General features: G+C 44.7%; 1 protein-coding gene across 2 annotated transcripts in view; it reads right to left on the reverse strand.

Annotated features, from left to right (window-relative positions):
• Positions 1-23,160, reverse strand: part of ARHGAP25 (Rho GTPase activating protein 25) — a 110,659-nt gene that overhangs the window by 42,640 nt on the left and 44,859 nt on the right. For both annotated transcript variants that reach the window (XM_082356345.1, XM_082356346.1), the window contains exon 4: positions 2,067-2,266. In XM_082356345.1, the coding sequence (XP_082212471.1) occupies positions 2,067-2,266 (200 nt within the window). The remainder of the gene's footprint in view (positions 1-2,066; positions 2,267-23,160) is intronic.

Genomic DNA, 23,160 nt, shown 5'->3' on the forward strand with positions numbered 1-23,160 from the left:
CAGGACCTCCAATAATTTATTTTACTCTTTGACATCCATTTATGTTTTTACAAAACAATTTTTTACATGTGCTTCATATCATTTAATCCTGTGACAGATGCAGGCCAGGTATGGTTGTCTCATCTTACAAAAGAAAAAAAGAGGGGTCCAGAAAAATTAAATAATTACATGGCCAGATGGTAGTAGAGCCAGGAAAAGAACACAAGCTCCCCGGCTACACCTCACGGAAGTAAGCCTCACTGAACTTCCCTTTCTGCTGCTTTGGGAAGGCTAACACATTATTGCCATCTCCCTCACTCTCCGCAGACGGGAAGACTTCCTGCCTCGGCTATTAATGTACCAGGAACCCCATCTTAGCTTGTGATTGCTTGCCTCTGATAGGGTCTGTTCGTAAAGTGAAGAAAGTCTGGTTACCACGCACAGGACACTGGGCAAGAACCCAGGCAGTGGTGGGGTCTCTGGCCCCTCCCCCAGCCTCTGCAGGGACAGACACTCACAGCCCTCTGACTGGAGGTTAACCGGGCACTGCCGATGCGTCACAGAGCCTCAAGCCTGCCCTTAGAGAGAACTGTCCTCTTCCAAAATGACCTTCTCACTTCTTTGCTTACCCGGCCATCCACCTTCAATATCCTCACCCTTCTTGGGGCTTTTTTTCTGGCTGCAGAAAGTTTTAGAGTCTGTCCTCCCTAACAAGTTCCTTGCCCACTCTTCCACCTCCACAGGCGTGAGCTCTAGAAAGGGTGTCCAGTCCTCCTGGTTGCCTTGAGACATACAATTTACACCTGGGGTCTCTCAGCTGTTAATAGCATCCCCTTTTTTCTCTCATTCACCACGAGAGCCACGAGGAATCAATGAGTCAGGAAGAAAAGACCCAGGCCCAAGATTTACGATCAAAGCCCTCTCTAGCCCCATCCACTCCATCTGGAAGTCCTGTTTGCTGTATTTTCAAGTATATCAGGGATCTGATCATTTTCTTCCAGCCCACTGAGATTCTAAACATTATAACCTCTCACCTAAATTACCCTTATACCTCCTCCCCTTCAGCCTTGGATCTGTTTTTGAGCGTGGTAACCAGAACCATCTTTTTACAACATAACCCAAGAATGACCCCTTTCTGCCAGGAAGCTTGCCAGGCCTGCCATTGCCCTCAGTGTAAAGACTCAAATCCTTACAGGGGACTACAATGTCCTTTACAATTTGCGTCCCAACCCCCAACGCTCCACTCTCTGACCTCATCTCCTCTGACCCTTTCATCCCCTAACTCTGCTGCTCCCACGCTGACCTCCTTGTGATTTCCCACACACATCAGACATGCTCTACCTCAGGGCCTTTGCACTGGCTGTCCCCTCTGCCTGGAGTGCTCTTTACCCAGAGATCTGCCTGGCGGATTGCCTCTCCTCCTTAATCTTTGCTCAAATGTCCCCTTTCTCATGAAGTCATTCTGGCCACCCTTCTTGAAATTGTACCACCTCCCCCAAACGCTTGATCCTCCTAGCCCCATTCTATTTTTTCCTCATAGAACTAGTCATTTTCTAACAAACCGCATAATTTTCTTATTGATTACGTTTATCTTTCTGCTTCCCCCCTCCCCATCTTCTAAGTTCCACACGTCAGGGGTGCTTATCTGTTTTAGTCACTGAGTTATTTCAACTCCCTGGAACAGTGTCTGGCGCACAGTAGATGCTCAATAAATATTGATTGAACAGACAAATAAATGAAAGTCCCAAATCAATTTTCCTGAACCCAAATCCACTCTCCCGGAGCCCTTGCGCTCCACATCTCCATCGAGACCACGGTGCCAACCTCGACTCAGCGCTGCGTTTAGGAAGAGCCCCAGCGCTCATCCTGGGGCTCCGTGGAGGAGGATCACCCTGTCATCTCTGCAACTCAGTTTATGTATCTCACACAGGGTGAGAAGGAGAGAGAGAAGTCCTTTCAAATGGACAGGGGTCTCATCCTAGTAAGAATCCCCCCTGCGAGTCTGTAGTGATCTGCGGGGCTCCATCCACCCCCCCGCACCCAGGAGGGGACAGCCCTGGGAAGGGGGCGAACAGCCAGACTGGTACCTGTGGCTTCACGTCCTCCTCGTCCTTGTAGTAATAGAGCTGCTGTGCCCTCAGCACGAAGTACCTCTGCTGCCAGTTTTTCACGATGGACCTCTGCTTCTTCAGCCAGCCCATCTTGATGGGTCTTTCCAGTGGGTTGGGGGCGGATGCGGGGTGAAAGGTCGCCATCTTCTCTCCGGTCATCACGCTCCTTGACCGAGCTGTGGAGAGGGACACACAGGCGGGCTGACACGGGCTGTGAGCAGTGTGCAGGGAGGGGCCGGGAAGCACCGGGCCCCAGCGAGGCCGGGCTCAGGGGTCCAGATCTGCAGCAGGGAGGATGCCCCGGAACCCAGCGAGCCAGCCGAGGGGCCAGCTCCCATCAGCGCCGGCCCTAGGGCCCTACACCCTCAAGGTCCGGCAGCTGGAGTCGGCGCCCTCGTTCTGCAAAGCCAGAGATTGGCTGGAGCCTTCTGAAGAGGAAGTGGCCACAGCATCTGACAAAAGGTGCTTCCTTTTTCCTGCGTGGGAGTCAATATCTGACAAGAGAGGGGAGAAAATAATGCCTCTTGCTCTCAGGGTTCAGGGTGAGTCCCACACAGCTGCAGAGGCAGCCAGAAGCTGCCCGGCTTCTTCCTCAGAAGGAGCCACTGTGTTCCCCAACCTCACTGCCCAGTCCTGCCCTGCCCCAGCGGCCCCCCAAATCCCCCCGACCCCTGACCACACAGCCAGTGTGCAGGATGCTGGCACATCCTGAATCTTCCTGCCCAGTGTCGTCAAGAGCTCTCTGTCCCCCGCCCACAGAGAGTGTTCACAGCCTTTTCTGCTGGACCAACGGCCTCCCTGTAGCTGCCTTCCTACTACGTTTTCAGTTGGGTTGTCCCTCCCATGTGGCTGACAGCACACAAGCATTTGAAAAGGACATGAATCTGCCACCAGGACACAGACGCAGAATTTGAATCCAGACCCCCCCCAACCCAGTGCATCGTGTAGTTTGCTTTTGTTTTCACACAAGAGCTCTGCCTGTCATCAGATTAGATCCAGGTGTCTGCAGCTTGTCTCCATGGTAACTCCCACCCAGGATAACTCTCTCCTTCCCTCCTCTCCACAGCGATCCATCAGCTGGCCTGTGGTCCCCTGGGGGTCAACATGTCCTTCCTCAGATTCTCCCCTCCCTTCTTTCGCAGCTGGTCCAACAGTTCCCTTAAAACCGCATTGGAGCTCCGTGTCTCCTCGACCTTGTGCGGTGCGCTCCACACTTGCCAGTCTCCAGTGTTTGCATTCTCCTCCTTGCTGGAGGAAGTCTCCATTTTATAATCCCTTTATCCAGCTTTTGTCAGTCTCCAGAGCATTCATGAAGAAGCTGAACGAAGCCAACTCCACTCTCATCCAATCTCATCTCACCTGGTAAAGACCAGTTTCTCCTTTCTTGGCTCTTTGACCCTGAGTACATTATGCAGCTTCTCTGAGCCTCAGTTTCCTTGCTTGTTAAACTAGGATCATCATAGCCCCTATTCTATGGAATTGTTGTGGAGATTAAACAGGTTAATATATATAAACCACTTTGCACAGTCCCTGGTCCAAGGTGAGCAAATGTCACTCATTATTTTTATCAACAGATGACTTTACTTCCTACTGCGAAGATGCAGATCGTCTTTGAGAACCTCCTAAACCTCCCTCTTCGTTTCAAAATATTGCTGCATTGTCAAGCTTTCCCTCTTCCTTTATTCCCATTTTCAATGCATTGAATCAACAGCTTCTCTCATTGCTTTTGATTCCTTTCTTTCTATCTCCCCCTAGGCCTGTAGTTTTTGTCTTTTATTTATATTCATGACTTGCTTTCAAATACCAGAATTTTTTACAGCATTACAGAGTCTTTCTTCCACTGATTCTAACTGGACCCAGAATTATCACCCTATTTATATAGCTCATCCTGGATTGCTGTCTGAAGTGGACTCTGCCCTTTCTGGGCTCCCTCGACCCCACAGGTGGTCTGCGTTCCTGTCACATACCCTCATTCCCAAGGTGCCAACTTGCAGTCACCCCTCGCCTCCCACCGGGGACTGGAGAGATCATCCTATGCTGTACACCAGGGCACGAGACACACTTGATTCAGCCTCCTATTAGACAGATATCATAAGAGTGCAGATACCCTGATACCCCATTGCAGTAAAAAGTAACTTGACATTGGGACTTCCCTGGTGGCGCAGTGGTTGAGAGTCTGCCTGCCAATGCAGGGGACACGGGTTCGAGCCCTCGTCTGGGAAGATCCCACATGCCGTGGAGCAACTGGGCCCGTGAGCCACAGCTACTGAGCCTGCGCGTCTGGAGCCTGTGCTCCGCAACAAGAGAGGCCGCGATAGTGAGAGGCCCGCGCACCGCGATGAAGAGTGGCCCCCACTTGCCGCAACTAGAGAAAGCCCTCGCACAGAAACGAAGACCCAACACAGCCATAAATAAATAAATAAATAAATAAATAAAATTTAAAAAAAAAAACGTAACTTGACATGTTGATGAACATTTAGCAATGTGCTAACAAAGGGTTTGCTTTATATCCGTGTGTCCCGGCACGCCAGTTAAGAATTTTACCTTTGATCTTAATCTTCAGTTCATTGCAATCTTCAAGGCCTTCCATCTGTAACTCAAAGAACAGCCACTCTGGGGCTGATCACTTGGTCTAAGGCTGTTTAAATGATCTGAAGGAAGCAGGGGAGGGTTTGGGCAGGAATACAGTGGGGAGGAGGGAAGTGGGAGAACTGTGCACAACGCTGTGTCTCTCTAGGTCAGAAACTGTAACATGGAAAGACTCACATGCGTACTAGAAAGAGGGCAGAGATGGAAAGAATGGTTGGCACACAGAATTTCTGAAGAGTGAGGGATTCTGGCAGACGCACGGGGATTTTTCCTCACCTCGGTAGCCTCTGCCCAGCCCAGTGTGACTTCTGTGCTCATCCAGCTGAAGCAGTCTCAGACTTGGGAGGGAGGGCTTCTAGGCTTCTAGGGTGATACCACCAAAGGCAGCCAGCGCAGGAGAGGAGGAAAGCAGGTGGGTGCCACGTGGTGGCTGTGGAGACTCAGGTCCCCGCAGACTCAGGCTACCCCCCAGAGACCCACAGAAACTGTTCGGACTGCTCTAGAAAATAGGAGAAACTGAAGAGCTCCAACAAGAATTGAAGAAGCAGGATAGGGGGAGCAGGGGCCAAAAAGATACCGTAGACTGAAGAGAATGAACTCAGCACAGAAGAATTCAGCTGCTGGGATAGCTCTGGGAAACTTTTTATGCTCTGTAGTGGCAAAAACAATAATAGCAAAAACAAACATGCAACACTCAAAACCTCCCCCTAGAAGCATCTGTGCATTGCAGAATGGCCTGGCAAAGGAAGAGTAGATATGAGAATGTTATGTCCTCATACTTGGCCAAGAGGGGTCTTGATGTCCTTGTGACAAGTAGGTGACCACTTTGTCCGTATGCATGGGATCAAGGCCTTGGCTAACCATCTGTTATATTTCAGAAATGATCCCATTCACCCATACATCCACCATACGTGATATGACTGTGGGCACTGGGCCATGAGTACAGATGGCTCAGAACAAACTGCCACTGCTCGAATCAGGCCTGAACACTGGGGAGATGACAGCAGGGGTTCTGATGAGAGACAGTAACGAAGCAGGGGCTCCTTCTGTCCCATATCAGAGCCATCTCCCACCTCGGCCCTCAGTATGCCTCATCGGCCAGCCCTATCATGATGTGATTCAAATATCAGAGAAGAAAGCCTGGTGGGTCCTGAGTTGGACTTGTTTTTGACGACTTTCCTGGTTCGTTCCTTTGAACAGTCTCTCTTGTCTGTGGGTGTGACTTGTTCCCGGATAAAGTAAACAAAGAGATCTGTTACTATTTCTAGAGCTGTTTCTCATAATGAAAATAATAACCGTGATAAGCTTTGCTTGTGAGCCAGTAATCACATACAGAGCGCACGATCCCAGCCCTTGGGGAAGGAGGTCTGAGGCAGGCTGTGGGCTGGAGCGGGGCCCGAGGGCAGACCAGCGAAAGGCAGGTAGTTGGAAGGCAGTTGCTAAGAGTTTGCAGAATGCTCTAGGGAGGTGGGAAATCCGCCCGTACTCTAGTACATAAAGAAAGAACAAGCCCCCAGCACTGCACTGCCCAGTACAGTAGCCACTTGCCATGACTGGCTACGTACATTGAAATGAATTAAAATAAATTAAATTCAGTGCCTCGGTCACACTAGCCGCATTTCAAGTGCTCAGTAGCCCATGTGGCTCATGGCTACAGTAATGGACAACACAGGAAGAGAATATTTCCATCATCACAGAAAGGTCTATTGGTTGGCACTTCTGGGAATCTGAATAGTATCATGACCAAGCATGAGACAAAATGGGCCATAAAGGTGTGGGTAGCATTTCATCAAAGAGAGAAATCAAACTGGAGGGTCCAGAAAAGTAGCTTCTGGTGGCAGAGTGAGAAGTTCAACCTTGATCTGAGAGGTAACAGGGAGCCATCTCATGTACCTAAGCAAGGGAGGTTCATGATAAAATAGAGACAAGTTAAGTAATTGAACCGCATAGGCTGCATTTTAGTCTACAGGTGAGGGAGGGCAAGAAGAGACATAGATAGAAGAGACATAAAAGAAGTTCCACAGTCTCAGGGGTGCTGTTTCTGCAGTAGAAGGTAGCTGCTTTTTGCCCCAAGTTGGAGCGAGAAAAAATTAAACGAGGAAGTATAAACAGAGAAGTCAGCTTGGGAGGCATTATCACTTCCTCTCTTTATCTTCTCATCTTCTGACCCCACCCTCCCCCCACAGATAATCAATCACAAAATCTTCTAGGGTCTACTTCTGAGATATTTCTTCCATCTGCTCTCAACTCTGCATGAGTTTAGATTCTATTTTAGAGGCTCCGAACATGTGAGATGGGAATAGTTCAATCAAAGCTGGAAAACTACTGAAGGTATTTTCTCAATATGTTGATCTGAGCAGTGCATTAGTCTGGGAACCTTGTTTAAATAAAGTTGAAAAGCGAGTAGAATATACATAGCTTACCCCCAGACACCCTCTCCTGAACTGTAGACTCATCTACCCGACTGCCCGCAGGTACCTCCGTAAGGATCTCCAGGTCACGTGATGTTAGTTGAACTTACCGTCTTTCTCCCCCTACCTCCTACCTTTCCCCGGGCTTGTGTAACAAACACACCCAAGCCTGCTTTTCTATGGTTTGCTGTGACTGACTTCTTCCCGGTCAACCAGCCAAACCAGAAGGCTGACCCATTCCTACAGTCCTCACAATCAATAGCTCTTTCTCTCTGATCCCTCCTCTCTACAGCTACCTGGTTTTTTTTTTGGTCCATTTATCCTCTCCCTGGATTTTCCCAATAGTTCCCTGTCCTGTCTCCCTCCTACCAATCTCATCTCTCATCCACTGATGACATTGTTTGTGACATGGTCCTTCTGAAACACAAATCTGATCATGTTACTCTTTGACCTAGAAGTCTTCAATGACCCTCCAACATCTTCATCCTAAAAGATGAAGACTAAACTCCCTACCATGGGGTTCAGAGTCCTTTGTGATTCTCCTGTTGCATCTCCTGCTCTTCCTCCATACCCATTCTGCACTCCATCCATGACGGTATTCCATTCCCTCTGCTGGGCTCTTCTCCCCACCCATTCTCACCCACCCCCAGTTCTTGAAATGTTCTTGTTCGTTCTTCAAGACTTACTTCCTGCCACACCTCCCATGAGAAGCCTTCTCAGCCCACCCAGACTGAGTCACACCCTGGGCTCTATTCCCTCTTAACTGGGGACACATGTCCTTCAAATCACTTATCATCCCTCCTGGTCCTTTTTCTTACTCTGTCTTCCCTCTCCACTTGAACTCTAAGAGGACAGGGGCTCCGCTTTCATGCTTAGCCTTGTTCACCCTGTATCCCCCACATCTAACACAGCGCTGACAAAGAGAGGGCAGGGTGAGGTAGCAGAGAGCACAGGCTTCTACGTATGCAGCCTCGGGTGAATCATGTTCTGTCTCTGAGGGCCAGTTACCTTCTCTGTGAAACTGTGATAATAATACATAGCTCGTGGAGTGGCCAGTCTATAAGGATTAACAAAGATAAGTGGACGGGCCCCAGCCAATGTCTGCCTCTTAAAACATGGGCATTAAATGGAAGCTATTATTGTTAGCAGTATTATTGTAGGATGGACTGGATATTATGTTAAATGAGAGAAAAGGAAGAAGAGATGAAAGGGAAGAGAGGAAAGGAGGGAGAGAGAAGGAGGAAAGGAAAAAGGGAAGACTAGCTGGACAGTGTACAAAATTCCAGGTGTGAATCCAGAGGCCTGAATTAGGATGGCGGCCGGGGAAATGGAGAGCGTGGGAGAGGCAGTGATGGGGCAGACCACCAGAGCTCCATAGCTGGCTGAACAGGAGGCGGGTGGGAGGTTTGGGGTTTGGGTGGCTCAGGTGAGGGGGCCTTCTCCATCCATTCATCCAATGCACATTGGCTGAGCGCTTGGCATGTGCCGGGAGCAGTGACTGGGTCTGGGATCTAAGATCAACCTGACACAACCCTGCCCCACAAACATTCAGAGACCTGAGAGACTCGTTCGTAGAAGCTGGGAAGGAAGCAGAGAGCGTGGTGGCTTGTAATAGGCAGGAAAGTCCTGTTCTGGGTGTGATGAAATATGAGGGTGGGCTGAGAGATTTTGACTTCCCCAGAATTCTACTTTTGACAGGTGAGGCCTGTGGGTTCAGAAAGAGGTTATTGGGGGAAAAAGAGGTGCAAGTGAAAGCCAGGATGTGAGAATCTCTGATCTGGAAAGTAACATAATAGATGTTCAGAAATCAAAGAAAAGGCTGAGCCCAGAGGAGACTAGCATTAACTCAAGGCACTGGAGATCAACTTAGATACAAGACAGAGAAGGTTACTGTTTTCCTTGGGACTTTACAGAGAGCTTGCATTAGGTATCAGTGTGGGAGAAAAGAAGTGCAGCAAGAAAATCCACTATCCCCAAGAGTTTAACAATGGAGCAGGGGTTGCTTCCTGGAAGGCGAGTGAAAGGAGAGAGGCTGTCATCTTGTGCCAAGCAAAGATCCAGGGCCAGTTTTGGTCCATCTCACACCCCTGGGCCAGGAGCTGTCCTGGGGGAGCAGATGATTCCCCTGGATGGATGGATGCAGCCAATCTCCAGGGTAACAGCTTCATGATAGGAGCACCAGCTGGGTTTCAGCCCTGCTCACCCTTTCTGCCAAGGCTCTTGACCATGCACTTACACAGACATCCACGTTCTGCAAGAGGACACTTAAGGACATAAAGCACCATTCAGAAGCAAGAGGTCCTTTATAAAGAAGTGTTTGAGTTTCTGATCTCAGTGTTCTCTCTCAGAAAATGATATTTGGCTGCGTAGGTGAGCAGGAGGCCCCATGGGCTCAGGAATAAATATCTTTCTTTTTAATTTATTTTTTTATTGACATATAGTTGATTTACAATGTTGTGTTAATTACTGCTGTACAGCAAAGTGACTCAGTTACACATATATACATTCTTTTTCAATTCTTTTCCATTATGGTTTACCACAAGATATTGAATATAGTTCCCTGTGCTATACAGTAGGACCTCGTTGTATATCCATTCTAAATGTAATAATTTGCATCTATTGTACTAATCCCAAACTCCCAGCCCATCCCTCTCCTTCCCCCACCTCGTGCATGGCAACCACAAGTGTGTTCTCTATGTCTGTGAGTCTGTTTCTGTTTTGCAGATATGTTCATTTGTGCCTTATTTTAGATTCCACATATAAGTGATATCATATGGTGTTTGTCTTTCTCTTTTTCACTTACTTCACTTAGTATGATAATCTCTAGTTTGTATCCGTGTTGCTGCAAATGGCATCATTGCGTTTTTTTTATGGCTGAGTAGTGAGGAATGAATATCTTTGTGCTTTTATTGCATGTCTGCAGGTTATAAGGTGCTAGAGCTATGGAGAAATTCTTGAGGGCAAAGACCACGTCTTATTCATTTTAGTATCCTGAGGACCCTTACTGTGTCTGGCTTAGAAAAGTTAATTGGAAGGAACAAAGAGAGGAAGAAAGTGTATGTGTGTGTGTGTTAATGTTGAATAAAGTTCAAATAGAAAATTCATAGGATGTATTCTCTTTAACAAAGAAATTCATATCCTTTATATTAACCAATCAGAAAAATTTCTTGGGCATTTCTTATGTGCAGGGCATGGTGCTAGGTAATGTGCAGAGTTTAAAAAATAGAGGAAGCTCTCTAAATTAGTGAACTCGAGATTGTGAGGCTTCAAATCTTTGCTGTGCACCCTGGCACACAAAAATGCATTCTACTGCACCCTGTTGCCAATAGCTGCCTCCATCCCAGCCCTAGTTCTTGATGGGCCCGAGCTCTGTCATGTTCTCCTTGTATAAAAAAGGAGATTCATAATCAATCACAAACCATGAAATGTGAAAAGACGGAGGCTCAGGTATCAGAAAATAGGTTCCCAGGGGCAGGGATTTCTATAAATTTTTTTCACCAATCAAACCACACCTTCTCGAAGAGCATTTGGCCAATTGAAGGGTCTCAATAAATGTTTCTTGAGTGAATAAAATAAACATTTTAGAGAGAAATGTGAGTCACCTTGAGGCATTTTACATTTGCAACAAACGTTGACTGATCTACCCACTTGTGGGATTTCTAGATGTGTTCACTTGTGCCCATGCAAGCAGAGCGGCCAGGGAAGATAGAATCCCTGATGTAATAATGATCCCCACCAACAGTGACGTATTTAGTGAGGTCTTACCTGCACTAGCCACCATGCAAACACGCTATCTATCAAGATCAAGTCGGTCTGGTTGAATGCTCACACTACCTCTTCATGGTAAGCTCTGTTTTACAGACCAGGAACTGGAGCTCACAGAACTGAAGTGATTTGCCCAGGTACACGGCTAGAAATCTAATTTCAAAGCCCAATATCCATACCTAGGCCACACAGCCCACAGAGAGGCACATACTCTAGTGGTAAAGAGAGGTGCCTAGGCTGAGAATCGTGTGTAATAATTCACAGGGTTAGACAGTAAGGGTGAGATGAAAAGGGGACGGGCCACTATTCCCAACACGGAGACACCAGCCTCGGCCTCCACCCATTCTGCCTCAATGTTACGCATAAACCACTTTGTGCTACCTTTTCCTTCCAACGTAAGCTCTGCAAGGCTCGGCAGGCCTTGATGAAAGAGTGATGGGGAAGTAACACTGAAGCCTCCAGCCCAGCCCTGAGGCTGTGCTGACACCCCGACAGGAAAATGGACATATTATGGGTCCTGCCACGTCTTACCGGCTCTCTGCACAAGCTCCTTTGAAGAGACCTAAGGATCCTGACCAAAGCCCACTGGGGCTGAGGCGTGGGAGGGAGGAGCATGGAACCAACCGGAGGGGGGCCCAGCACTCGGCCCACAGGGCAGCTCACAGAGGGCCCCCCAGCCTCGCTGAAGAGGCAGCCCTGGAAGCCGTGGGAAACAGCAGGTCCCCGCATGGCTGCCTCCCTGGAGATGGTCAGTAGGGGTCCATACACCATTGCGTACACCCCACACACACTCACACCCACACCCACACACTCACACACTCACACCCACACACACTCATACCCACACGCACACACTCACACCCACACCCACACACTCACACTCACACCCACACCCACACTCACCCACACACACTCACACGCACACACACTCACCCACACTCACACACTCACACACACACACTCACACACACACATTCACCCACACACGCCCCATTCCCCCCAACCACACATGCAGACCCTCAGCCTGTCTAGTTATCAGACTGTGGGAAGACAGCCCTCCTAGAAGAAAATTAAGTCTTTTAACTTCAGAACCTCCAGGCCCACTTTCTTTACCCCTTTTCTCTTCTCCTTGTCAAAGGCACACTGACCTCTACTTTGAAACACCCACCATTCAGGGGGGTGGGGAACTTTAAAAATCTTTCCACTCTCAAAAACTGGCATTTAGACTTCAGGATAAATTTATCCTGTGATTACTCTCCTGGATTTTTTTTTAAATTCTGTTTCTTTTTTAACTTGGGCTTAAAAAACTTTACTCCACCCCCAACCTCCCAAAAGGTAATGAGACGTGAGACTGAGGATAGCCAAGGGGCTTTCTCTGTGCACCCGGAATTCAGTCACACGGGCCTTCCCAGGCCGCTTGCCCTGAGACACATTTACATAACCTAATTCAAAGAAATACCTAAAGTTGTTCCCTGAATACCTGTCTCCAGACCCAGGAACTGAGCAGGTTTAATTTTCCCACGTTCTATAGCTCATAGAAATTTATTGTTTGACAAGTGAGCCTTTCAATGTAAAAAAGCAAACTCTGCTTTGCAAAGGGACTTAGCACACATAGCTACGTCTTTTGCAGGAAGAAGCAAAAATGCGGTCTCTGTAGCATATGAAGAAGAGAGAGAGCTGGCTTTCTGTTTCTTCTTCAGGCTTGCAAGTTCTACACTGTGAATCCGCCCGACTAGGCTGCCTTTCCAGGGCCACCCTTCTGGCGTTCATTCCGGAGCTTGCGTGTCTCGGGAATGTGGAGAGCAGTTGTCTCTTGTGGGCCTGTGTCTCCATCCATTGCAACACTTCACCAGCCCCCTCGGCCTATCTTTGCATAACAGGAAGCCAAACATAAAAACAAGAAGCATGCAGAATTGTGAGTGCTTCCGACTAAACACTGCTCGGGACTGCCTCTTCCTCAGCACACGGTGTGATGGAGATTTGGCAATCGGGTGGCACACGCACCCCGGGGTCCACACTGTGACCCCTTAACTGTATCCAAGTTAACTGGCTTCCCAGATATGGATGGAAGGAAGGACTTTGCATCATTAACACAGTAAGCTAGAAGAACTATTGACCCTTCCACTGTCAAAGCCAGTCATTTGCTCCAGGTAAGGGGTTCTGCTTAGTCACTAGCATTCATAAATATGTAGTGCATTAGAATGCTTGAAGTATTTATATTTTATAAGCCCAACTAAATTCTGTGGCTCCAGTAACTCACAGCAGTGACCCAACCAGGCCATTGCCCAAGGGCTGGCCCCAATAATCAAGCACTGGGCCTTGACGAAGCTACAAGCTATTAACCAGCCTACAGATGTCACTCCAGTCTGTTCCTAAGGGCCCTCTCTGGTCCTCGGGAATAGTGATTTTTAACCGTACAGTTCTAATAAGAGTGTGAACAATAAACAATTGTTGCAGTGGAATGGGCCTGGTGTACAAGTCATAATAGGTTTCTCTTACTCTACAATCTGATAAAAAGATTCTTTTTTTATTAATTTTTATTGGAGTATAGTTGCTTTACCATGCTGCATTACTTTCTGCTGTACAATAAAGTGAATCAGCTATACACATATATATATATATATATATATATATATATATATATATATATATATATATATATATATCTCCACTCTTTTTTGGATTTCCTTCCCCTTTAGGTCACCACAGAGCACCAAGTAGAGTTCCCTGTGCTACATAGTAGGTTCTCATTAGTTATCTATTTTATACATAATAGTGTATACATGTCAATCCCAATCTCCCAATACATCCCACCCCCCTCCCCGCCTTGATATCCATATGTTTGTTCTCTACATCTATGTCTCTATTTCTGCTTTGCAAAGAAGTTCATCTGTATCATTTTTCTACAATCTGATAAAAGATTCTATTAAAAATGGAGGCCATTAGATTATGGATGGAGGACAGAGGACACCCATAAATTATTAATTAGTTTCATAGGTGTGATTAGGAAATAAAATGTCCATATTTTCAAAGATGCATACTTAAGCATGGGGAATAAAATTACACAGTGTCTGGGATTGGCTTTAAAATGTCTCAGCAAAGAAAAGACAAAAAGAGAAACAAAGGAATAAAGCAGATGTGACAAATTCTTCATAATTTTGAATTTCAGTAATGGATATACATGGCAGTTCATTACATTTATTCTCTATGTTTGTGTTTGAAATGTATGTATAATAAAAAAATCTTTTTCAAGATTCTACTAGGCCTTAAACAATAAATTCTTTTAGGCTTCATTTTTTTTCACACATCAGCTATTGCCCTGAACTTCAACTTGCTGGTTTTCCCAGGCCTGCATTTCCAGACCTGTTACTTATTCCTCCGAGCACAGTGAAGTGATGTTACACAGATGTTCCACCACACACGTACACATTCCCCCGCCCCGGACAGATCCAACCCCTCCGTTGCCCCAGCACTGTCACTTTATCAGTTAATGAAGGGGAAGAACCGAGGGACTCCTGAAGCTTCCAGTTATGGATAATATTTCCTGTAAAGTCAGCTTTTACTCAAACTGTTAATGGTGGTGATGGTCTGTCTGTGTACATGTACACACACACACACACGCACACACACACACATATATATATATAATTCCCCAGGGTCGCGGAAGGAGCTTAAAAAAACAGCTGTTGCAAGGAAGGCAAAGAGACTTCGTTTTGCTAGACAATTCCTTCTGACCGGAAGTAACGTCTGGGCCATCGGAGGCCTAGTTCAAGATCAATGGAAAGAATAGAGTGACTGATTATCAGCGTTTACAATGACAAAAGTTGGAGGAAGTGCTAGTTCATATGCTACTGGGGCCTGGTAGATGGCCAACACTGGATGATAGTCCCCCCTCCAGCCCTGTAGCAAGCAGGCAGGCAGGCAGCCTAGAGCAGTGGAAGGCATATCTGACGGCATCAGGAGACCCAGGTTCAAGTTCCAGCTCAGACACAAACCAGCTGTGTAACTCTCAGGGCCTTTCTGAGTCTTCATTTCTTCATTTGTAAAATAAAAGGATGGAAAAAAACCATCTTGAATGCTTTTCCAACTCTAAATTAAAAAAAAAATTTTCAACTCTAAATTTTTTTGATTGACCTATCAAACATCTTTCAGCCAATACTTTGTGCTGTAATCCTGTTTTTTTATGTGCAACATGTCTAACTTAATTTACCAACTCAGGCAAGGATCCAGTTCCATATCAAGATCACAGGTCTCTAGCGCTACGTTTATGTAATTGATTAAGAAAAATGAATTTGGCAAAAAAGACATAATCTTGGTGATTTTAATCAAACACAGATGGTTTGACACGTCCTGGTTAGAGTGTGAATTTCGATATTAGGCTAAAGAAGATCCCCTGAGAAGTCCCAGTAATAATACAGGGTAGGAGGTACACAGACAAAAGCCACTGTAACTATTACTCAAGGATTGACAATTAAACAGTCTGCGTGATCGATTTATTCTGCGGTGATACCTTAGCTCCCAAATATTACGGACCCCATCATCTTTCTGGATGCATCTCTCCAACGTTAAACCAGGCTTTACATACCAACATTTGCAAATACATCCATGCCTTTTTGACCAAGAAGCTTTCTACTAATTTAGTTAAGGAGATAATAATGAATGTATCTTAAATTTATTTACAAAGATATTCACTGCAGCATTATTGTTTGAAAAATGTAAACAAGTAAATGTCCAACAACATGGAATCAGTTGAATGAAGTATGGCATGTTCATAAAGTAAAATACTATGTACCATTAAAGTTGATGCTTTCTTGAGTTATAATGACATTGAATTTATGTAGTTAGATTAAAAACTGCTTACTCCAATATACACAGGATGACTCCATTTTGTTAAAAATACACACACACTATAGTGTAAGAAAGTCATAAATTCATGTGTGGTGTAGCACAGAAAAACATAATGCAAGATTCACACCAGACTGGTGTAGGGTTATAGGTTATTTTCCTGATAGGTGGGATTATGGGTAATTTTTATGTCTTCTCATGCTGTCATTTTTTCATAAAGGAAACAAAAGTTATTTGTAAAATCTCTACGTCAGCTTTTTCTTCAATGATCTGCAGGCTGTCTCCCAAATTAAAAAATTTAAAACTTAACATGAGTCAAGAAAGAACTGACTGAGAGGAATCAGTCCCAATATTAGGAAGAATTTTCATAATCTAAACCAAAGTGAATTCCAAAAGTTTTCAAATAGAGCATTTCAGAAGCTAGCTATGCTCTCTTGGGCAAATCACCTTTCCCTGCCTGATGGGATTACTCGCCAGCAGGATACAATATATAAATGTCCTTTATGAAATATACAGTAGGTATAGGTTTGCTTATTATTATTGTCATTTACAAGAATAATTTTTGCAGATCTTAGTTTCTGCATATATAAAATGAGGTTGAACAGGATGCTTGCTAACGTCCTTCTAGACCCCAAATTCTTCTACTCTTTGTATATGAGCAGTTTCTACTAATACCATAATGCACTCAGAGTATAGAATTAGAGAAAAGGGGAGCAGAACAGATTCATTATTGAGGAAAGAAAATAAGAGAGAATGTGCTCAGCGAGGGAGGGAGATCAGTATAGTTTGGAGGGTCGGCCCAGACATCACAGAAACCATAGAACCAGAACAAGTTCTTTGGGGCTGAGAAAGGACAGGGCTTGGGGAAAGAGAAGAGTCAGCAGAAAGGCCTGAGGGAGCACAAGGGGCTGCTCTGGGGGAGCCCAGGAAGGAAGGAACCCCTGAAATTCTGGACAGTTTGATCCCATGGTGTAACAGCCCCATTTCCAAATTTCCATCAAAATGACCAAAGAATGACTTCAGTGATAACAACGGGGAAATGTGAAATGAAAGTAAAAGTAAGGAAGGATGCTGTCTGCGAGCTATTTGTGGGGAGGAGGATTTCTGTGAGCTGGAGGCTAGGCAGGACTAAACTGGAAGAGCCGACCCACCCACAGTTCAGTGTCTGTGGAGGAGAAATTGTCCACGAGAGTGGGATGGTCCCCCAAAGAATCTGCACCACCTCCTAGAGGGGGCCAGCAGTGCGCTCGAGTGGGGAATGGAGGGAGATCCCCAGAGCACAGAGGCCTGGCTGGGCTTGCTCTGCTATCTCCAGCTTACCCCAGGGGCCGAAAGTCCCGCCAGAAAAGCAAGGGGTGGGAGGGCCTGTCTTGCTGGCTCCTAACCTGGGCCATTGAACCAGTGAGAGCAGGGAGGACTTTTCCAACTAACCTGGGGCTTCGCCAAGGAGAAAAAAAAGAAATTCTCCATGAACAGAGCCTCACTCCCTAAGCTGAATGCTTCTTAAAAAGTTACAGGTATGCTTCCCATTCCACCCAGCAATTCCACTTCTAGGAATCTCCTCACGAGAAGTGAAAGCGCACGTCCACAGATTTCTTGTATGCAAGTGTTTCCAGCAGCGTTATTCATAATGATCAAACTGGAAACGACCTAGAGTCCATCAGCTGCTGGATGGATGAACACAAAGTACATAGCTGTGCGATGCAACACTGCCCCAAAATAAAAAGGAATGAAGTACTGATACAAGTTACAAGATGGTAACCCTCAAGAACCTTATGCTAAGTGAAAGACACTGAATGCAAAAGACAGCATATTGCAAATCCGTGGAAGAAATACCCAGAAAAGTCAATATTATAGAGACAGAAAGCAGATGGGAGGTTGCCTGGAGCTGAGGGTTAAAAGTAGAGATTGACTGCAAATGGGCAGGAGGGAACTTTCTGGAAAGATGAAAGTCTTCTAAAACTGAATTGTGGTAATTGCTGTACAAGGACCAATTCCTCACTCATTTTATAAAGACCATTTAAAATAGATCATAAACTTCACAAAGTGATAGATTTGCCTGTTTTGCCACTCAGGTAGCCCAAGTGTCTAGAATACTCCAAGAATGCGGATATTTCAATGTTAGGAAAACTATTCAATGGTTTATTACAGCAATAGGTAAAAGAATTGAAAAGCCATATGTTTTCAAAACATTGTGAATTTACATTTGATAAATTTCAATATCGATTGATATTACAAAATTAATTATCAAGAATAGAATACTTTGGGGGCTTCCCTGGTGGCGCAGTGGTTGAGAATCTGCGTGCCAATGCAGGGGACACGGGTTCGAGCCCTGGTCTGGGAGGATCCCACATGCCGCGGAGCAACTGGGCCCATGAGCCACAACTACTGAGCCTGCGCATCTGGAGCTTGTGCTCCGCAGCGATAGAGGCCGCGATAGTGAGAGGCCCGCGCACCGCGATGAAGAGTGGTCCCCGCTTGCCGCAACTGGAGAAAGCCCTCACACAGAAATGAAGACCCAATGCAGCCAAAAATAAATAAATAAAAAATAAAGAATTATAAAAGAATAGAATACTTTCTTAGGTGGTAAGGAATGTCTATCTCAAACCAAAGGGAGGTAGCTGAAAGAATGCTCTATGTTGCTGAAAATTCAACTACTGAAAACTGAAAAACTCTTCAAGAAAACTTCAAGAAAAAGTTCTTAGGAGCAAGGCCAAGTGTTTGGTGTTTAGCTGTGTAAGGAAAATTGATGAAAGTGAGAGTTTCAAAGAAACACAAAGTGATACAGCAGAAAATTTCTGACACTTCTACTGTGTCATATAACTGAGAGCTGTGGAATGTGTGAACATTTCCATTGCTGTGACATTTTACAATTCCTTTAAAATTTTTTTGAGGATTCACAGAAGAAATCATTCTAAAATCCATGAAACTTAACCCAATAGAAAAAAAAAATCAATGTCAAGGTCTTGCTTAGAGCTACTGATGTGGGAAATCACTGAGATTTTACTTTTTCATAAAATATTATTATTTACCAGCATTTCTATCCATTTCAGGCTATGCTTCACAGTACTTGAGTGAGGCTTCGCAGAAGGCAGAATTTCCCCTGTGACTCTGCCGCTGACATCCCGCAGTTCTGTTTCCTCTTCAAAGCTGTCAAACTTTATCAGCTGTCTGAAAAAAAATGCTCTAGGGGTTTTCCCTATTATCGCCCAAGGTCCTCAGAAAAATGTTAGGATTTCTTCTGAAAGCATCTGTCTGAAGTGTGGGCTTCTTCGACAGGCAGACACAGACCTTTGCCCTGATCCTTCTCTCTGTGGCTGGCCGCCCCTTGACAGTCCTCCCAGCCTCTGTACCACATCACTTGTTGCCCACAGAAGATCTAGAAGAACATCATTCTTCTTTCTTTTTCCTTTATCCATTTGTTTGCTTTTAGCCGATGGCCACTGAAAGACAAACTAAGCCTTGAAGTCGTAGCAGCAGAACCTGAAGAAGCAGGAAGCCCAGATGGACAAACAGGAAGCGGAAGACAGGGAAGCACGCATGGGTGACTCGGTGATTGATACCATGACAGGCAGGATTTGCCCCCAGTTCCAAGTCTCTCTGGTCTGGCACATCTTACAGCATAAAAGACCTTTTCAAGGTGAAAAATCACTTATGTTTTCATGAGATTTTGTTGAAAGGGAATCATTTCACTCAACTCAGTGTAAGCACTAAATGGAGATACAATAACTGACATGTTTTATAATGAACTTGTATGGGGTACAATCAGGAAAGAAGTAGTAAACATCTTAATGTGGAATTTAAAACATGGAAGAAAGCATTTATTCGTGTGCTTAAGAATGGATCATACTTTTTTCTCCTTCAACTCCTTAATTCCGCCCTTCCCCTCTCTCCTTCACTTTTCTGGCATTTCCTTAATTGTATCAACTGTGAAATGTGAGGACTTCAAATCTAACCTAAGAGAAGTGGAAGGAAGCTGTACTCAGACTTAAAAATAGCCCCAGAAAACATCTGTTCCTTTGAATATATGGAAAGATATTTCAAAATACAAATAGACAAACATAGCTAATTAATTCACTTGAACGTTAAATCCCATTGATATACAGTGTGAGTTTTGTTATCTGAGGGATGGATGTATATTGGGGGATGAGTTTCCATAATGCCATTTCTACTTGTATAATTTTGAGAAAGAGGCTTCACAATGACATTCTGGAGTGTTTGGCCATAAAAATAGCACTGACCATTCCAATCTCCAGCACTTTCCCCTGCATGATAAAAAATACTTTGGAAAATGTGACTTCTGTGATCTTTGGGAGGAGGCCTGGAAACGGAGGGCTGAGGGTTCAGAGTGACACAGGAAATCTGTGTTTGTAACGCTTAAGTGTGTGGGTGTGTTCACGTGGGCAGTGCTGGAGAGGAAATATGAAAGAAAATGTTTGCAAACCATTGCAGGCAGGAGCTGAATAAGAGACTCAGAGAGTCTATAAAATTTACAAAACATATTTGATATCCATGGAGTGTCCTGGGTTGGGATTATCAAAAACTACTCTTGACACCAAAAGCACTATCTGTAAGAGAAAAATCTGATATTGGTTTTTGTCAAAATTAAAACCTTTGCTCTTTGAAAGGCACTGAGAGAATGAAAAGCAAGCCACAGATTGGGAAAAAAATATTTGCATACCACATATCTGACAAAGGAATTGTACCCAGAATATATAAAGAATTCTTAAAACTCAACTATAGGGCTTCCCTGGTGGCGCAGTGGTTGAGAATCTGCCTGCCAATTCAGGGGACAGGTTCGAGCCCTGGTCTGGGAAGATCCCACGTGCTGCGAAGCAACTAGGCCCGTGAGCCACAACTACTGAGCCTGCGCGTCTGGAGCCTGTGCTCCGCAACAAGAGAGGCCGCGATAGTGAGAGGCCCGCACACCGCGATGAAGAGTGGCCCCCACTTGCCACAACTAGAGAAAGCCCTCGCACAGAAATGAAGACCCAACACAGCCATAAATAAATAAATAAACAAATACTTTAAAAAAAAAACAACTCAACTATAAGTAAACAAACAAACCAATTTTTTAAATGTGCAAACTATTGAACAGATACTTCACTAAATGAAAAGATGCCAAACATTATCAACTATCAGGAAACCATGAAGTAAAACCACAATGAGGTACCTTTACAATCATATTAGAGTGACTGAAATAAAATTTAAAGACAAACTAACAGTACTGAGGACTGGTAAGGATGAGAATCAACCGGAACTTTCAAACATGGCTGGTGGGAATACAAAATGGTACAGCTACTTTGGGAAATAATGTGACAGTTTCTTACAAAGTTAAGCATTCACTTACAATATGACCCAGCAGTCTCACTACTCAAAATTTACCCAAGATAAATGAGACATTATATTCACACCAAAACCTGTAAGCACATATTTATAGCAGCTGATTCTAACTTCCAAAAATCAGAAGCAAACCCAGTGTCTTTCAACTGATGGATGGCTACATCCACACAATAGAATAATACTCAGCAATAAGAAGGACAAAACTATTGATACAAGCAGGAACATGGATGAATCTCAAATGCATTCTGCTGTCTAAAAGAAATCAGACTGCAGACAGGCTACGTCCTATACAATTCCATTTATACGACATTTAGGACAAAGTAAAACTACAGGGATGGAGAACAGATGAGGGTTTGCCCAGGGTTGGCCAAGAGGGGTTGGCTAAAAAGAGACGGTGCTGGACCTGTCTGTATCTCGATTGTGGTGGTTATCACATGACTCTAGGCATTTGCCAAAACTCATATAACTGCAGACCAAAGTAAATACATTTTACTAGATGTCAATTTCAAAACAATTTTTTCATCTGCTCTCATTTGTTACATGTTTGTTACACAGAACCACCTGACATTCTCACTTCCTCCTGACCTTCAAAAGTTTCCGTAGCTAATAGAAGTTCTTTTTTTTTTTGAATATCAAATGCTGAGTTTCTTTTTTTTTTTAACATCTTTATTGGAATATAATTGCTTTACAATGGGGTGCTAGCCTCTGCCCTACAACAAAGTGAATCAGCTATATATATACATACATCCCCATATCTCCTCCCTCTTGCGTCTCCCACCCACCCTCCTTATCCCACCCCTCTAGGTGGTCACAAAGCACCGAGCTGATCTCCCTGTGCTATGCGGCTGCTTCCCACCAGCCATCTATTCTACATTTGGTAGTGTATATATAAGTCCATGCCACTCTCTCACTTCGTCTCAGCTTACCCTTCCCCCTCCCTGTGTCCTCAAGTCCATTCTCTACATCTGCGTCTTTATTCCTGTCCTGCCCCTAGGTTCTTCAGAACCTTTTTTTTTTTTTTTAGATTCCATATATATGTGTTAGCATACGGTATTTGTTTTTCTCTTTCTGACTTACTTCACTCTGTATGACAGACTCTAGGTCCATCGACCTCACTACAAATAACTCAATTTCGTTTCTTTTTATGGCTGAGTAATATTCCATTGTATATATGTGCCACATCTTCTTTATCCATTCATCTGTTGATGGACACTTAGGTTGCTTCCATGTCCTGGCTATTGTAAATAGAGCTGCGATGAACATTGTGGTACATGACTTTTTTTTACAATTTTTTTTTAAACATCTTTATTGGAGTATAATTGCTTTACAATGGTGTGTTAGTTTCTGCTTTATAACAAAGTAAATCAGTTATACATATACATATGTCCCCACATCTCTTGCCTCTTGCATCTCCCTCCCTCCCACCCTCCCTATCGCATCCCTCTAGGTGGTCACAAAGCACCGAGCTGATCTCCCTGTGCTATGTGGTTGCTTCCCACTAGCTATCTATTTTACGTTTGGTAGTGTATATATGTCCATGCAACTCTCTCACTTTGTCCCAGCTTACCCTTCCCCCTCCCCGTATCCTCAAGTCCATTCTCTAGTAGGTCTGTATCTTTATTCCCATCTTGCCCCTAGGTTCTTCATGACCATTTTTTTTTTTTTAAGATTCCATATATATGTGTTAGCATACGGTATTTGTTTTTCTCTTTCTGACTTACTTCATTCTGTATGACAGTCTCTAGGTCCATCCACCTCACTACAAATAACTCAGTTTCATTCCTTTTTATGGCTGAGTAATATTCCATTGTACATATGTGCCACATTTTCTTTATCCATTCATCTGTCGATGGACACTTAGGTTGCTTCCATGTCCTGGCTATTGTAAATACAGCTGCAATGAACATTGTGGTACATGACTCATTTTGAATTATGGTTTTCTCAGGGTATATGCCCAGTAGTGGGATTGCTGGGTCGTATGGTAGTTCTATTTGTAGTTTTTTTAAGGAACCTCTATACTGTTCTCCATAGTGACTGTATCAATTTACATTCCCACCAACAGTGCAAGAGGGTTCCCTTTTCTCCACACCCTCTCCAGCATTTATTGTTTGTAGATT

The sequence above is a fragment of the Balaenoptera borealis genome (assembly GCF_965194805.1).
Source record: "Balaenoptera borealis genome assembly, chromosome: 15".
NCBI lineage: Eukaryota > Metazoa > Chordata > Mammalia > Artiodactyla > Balaenopteridae > Balaenoptera > Balaenoptera borealis.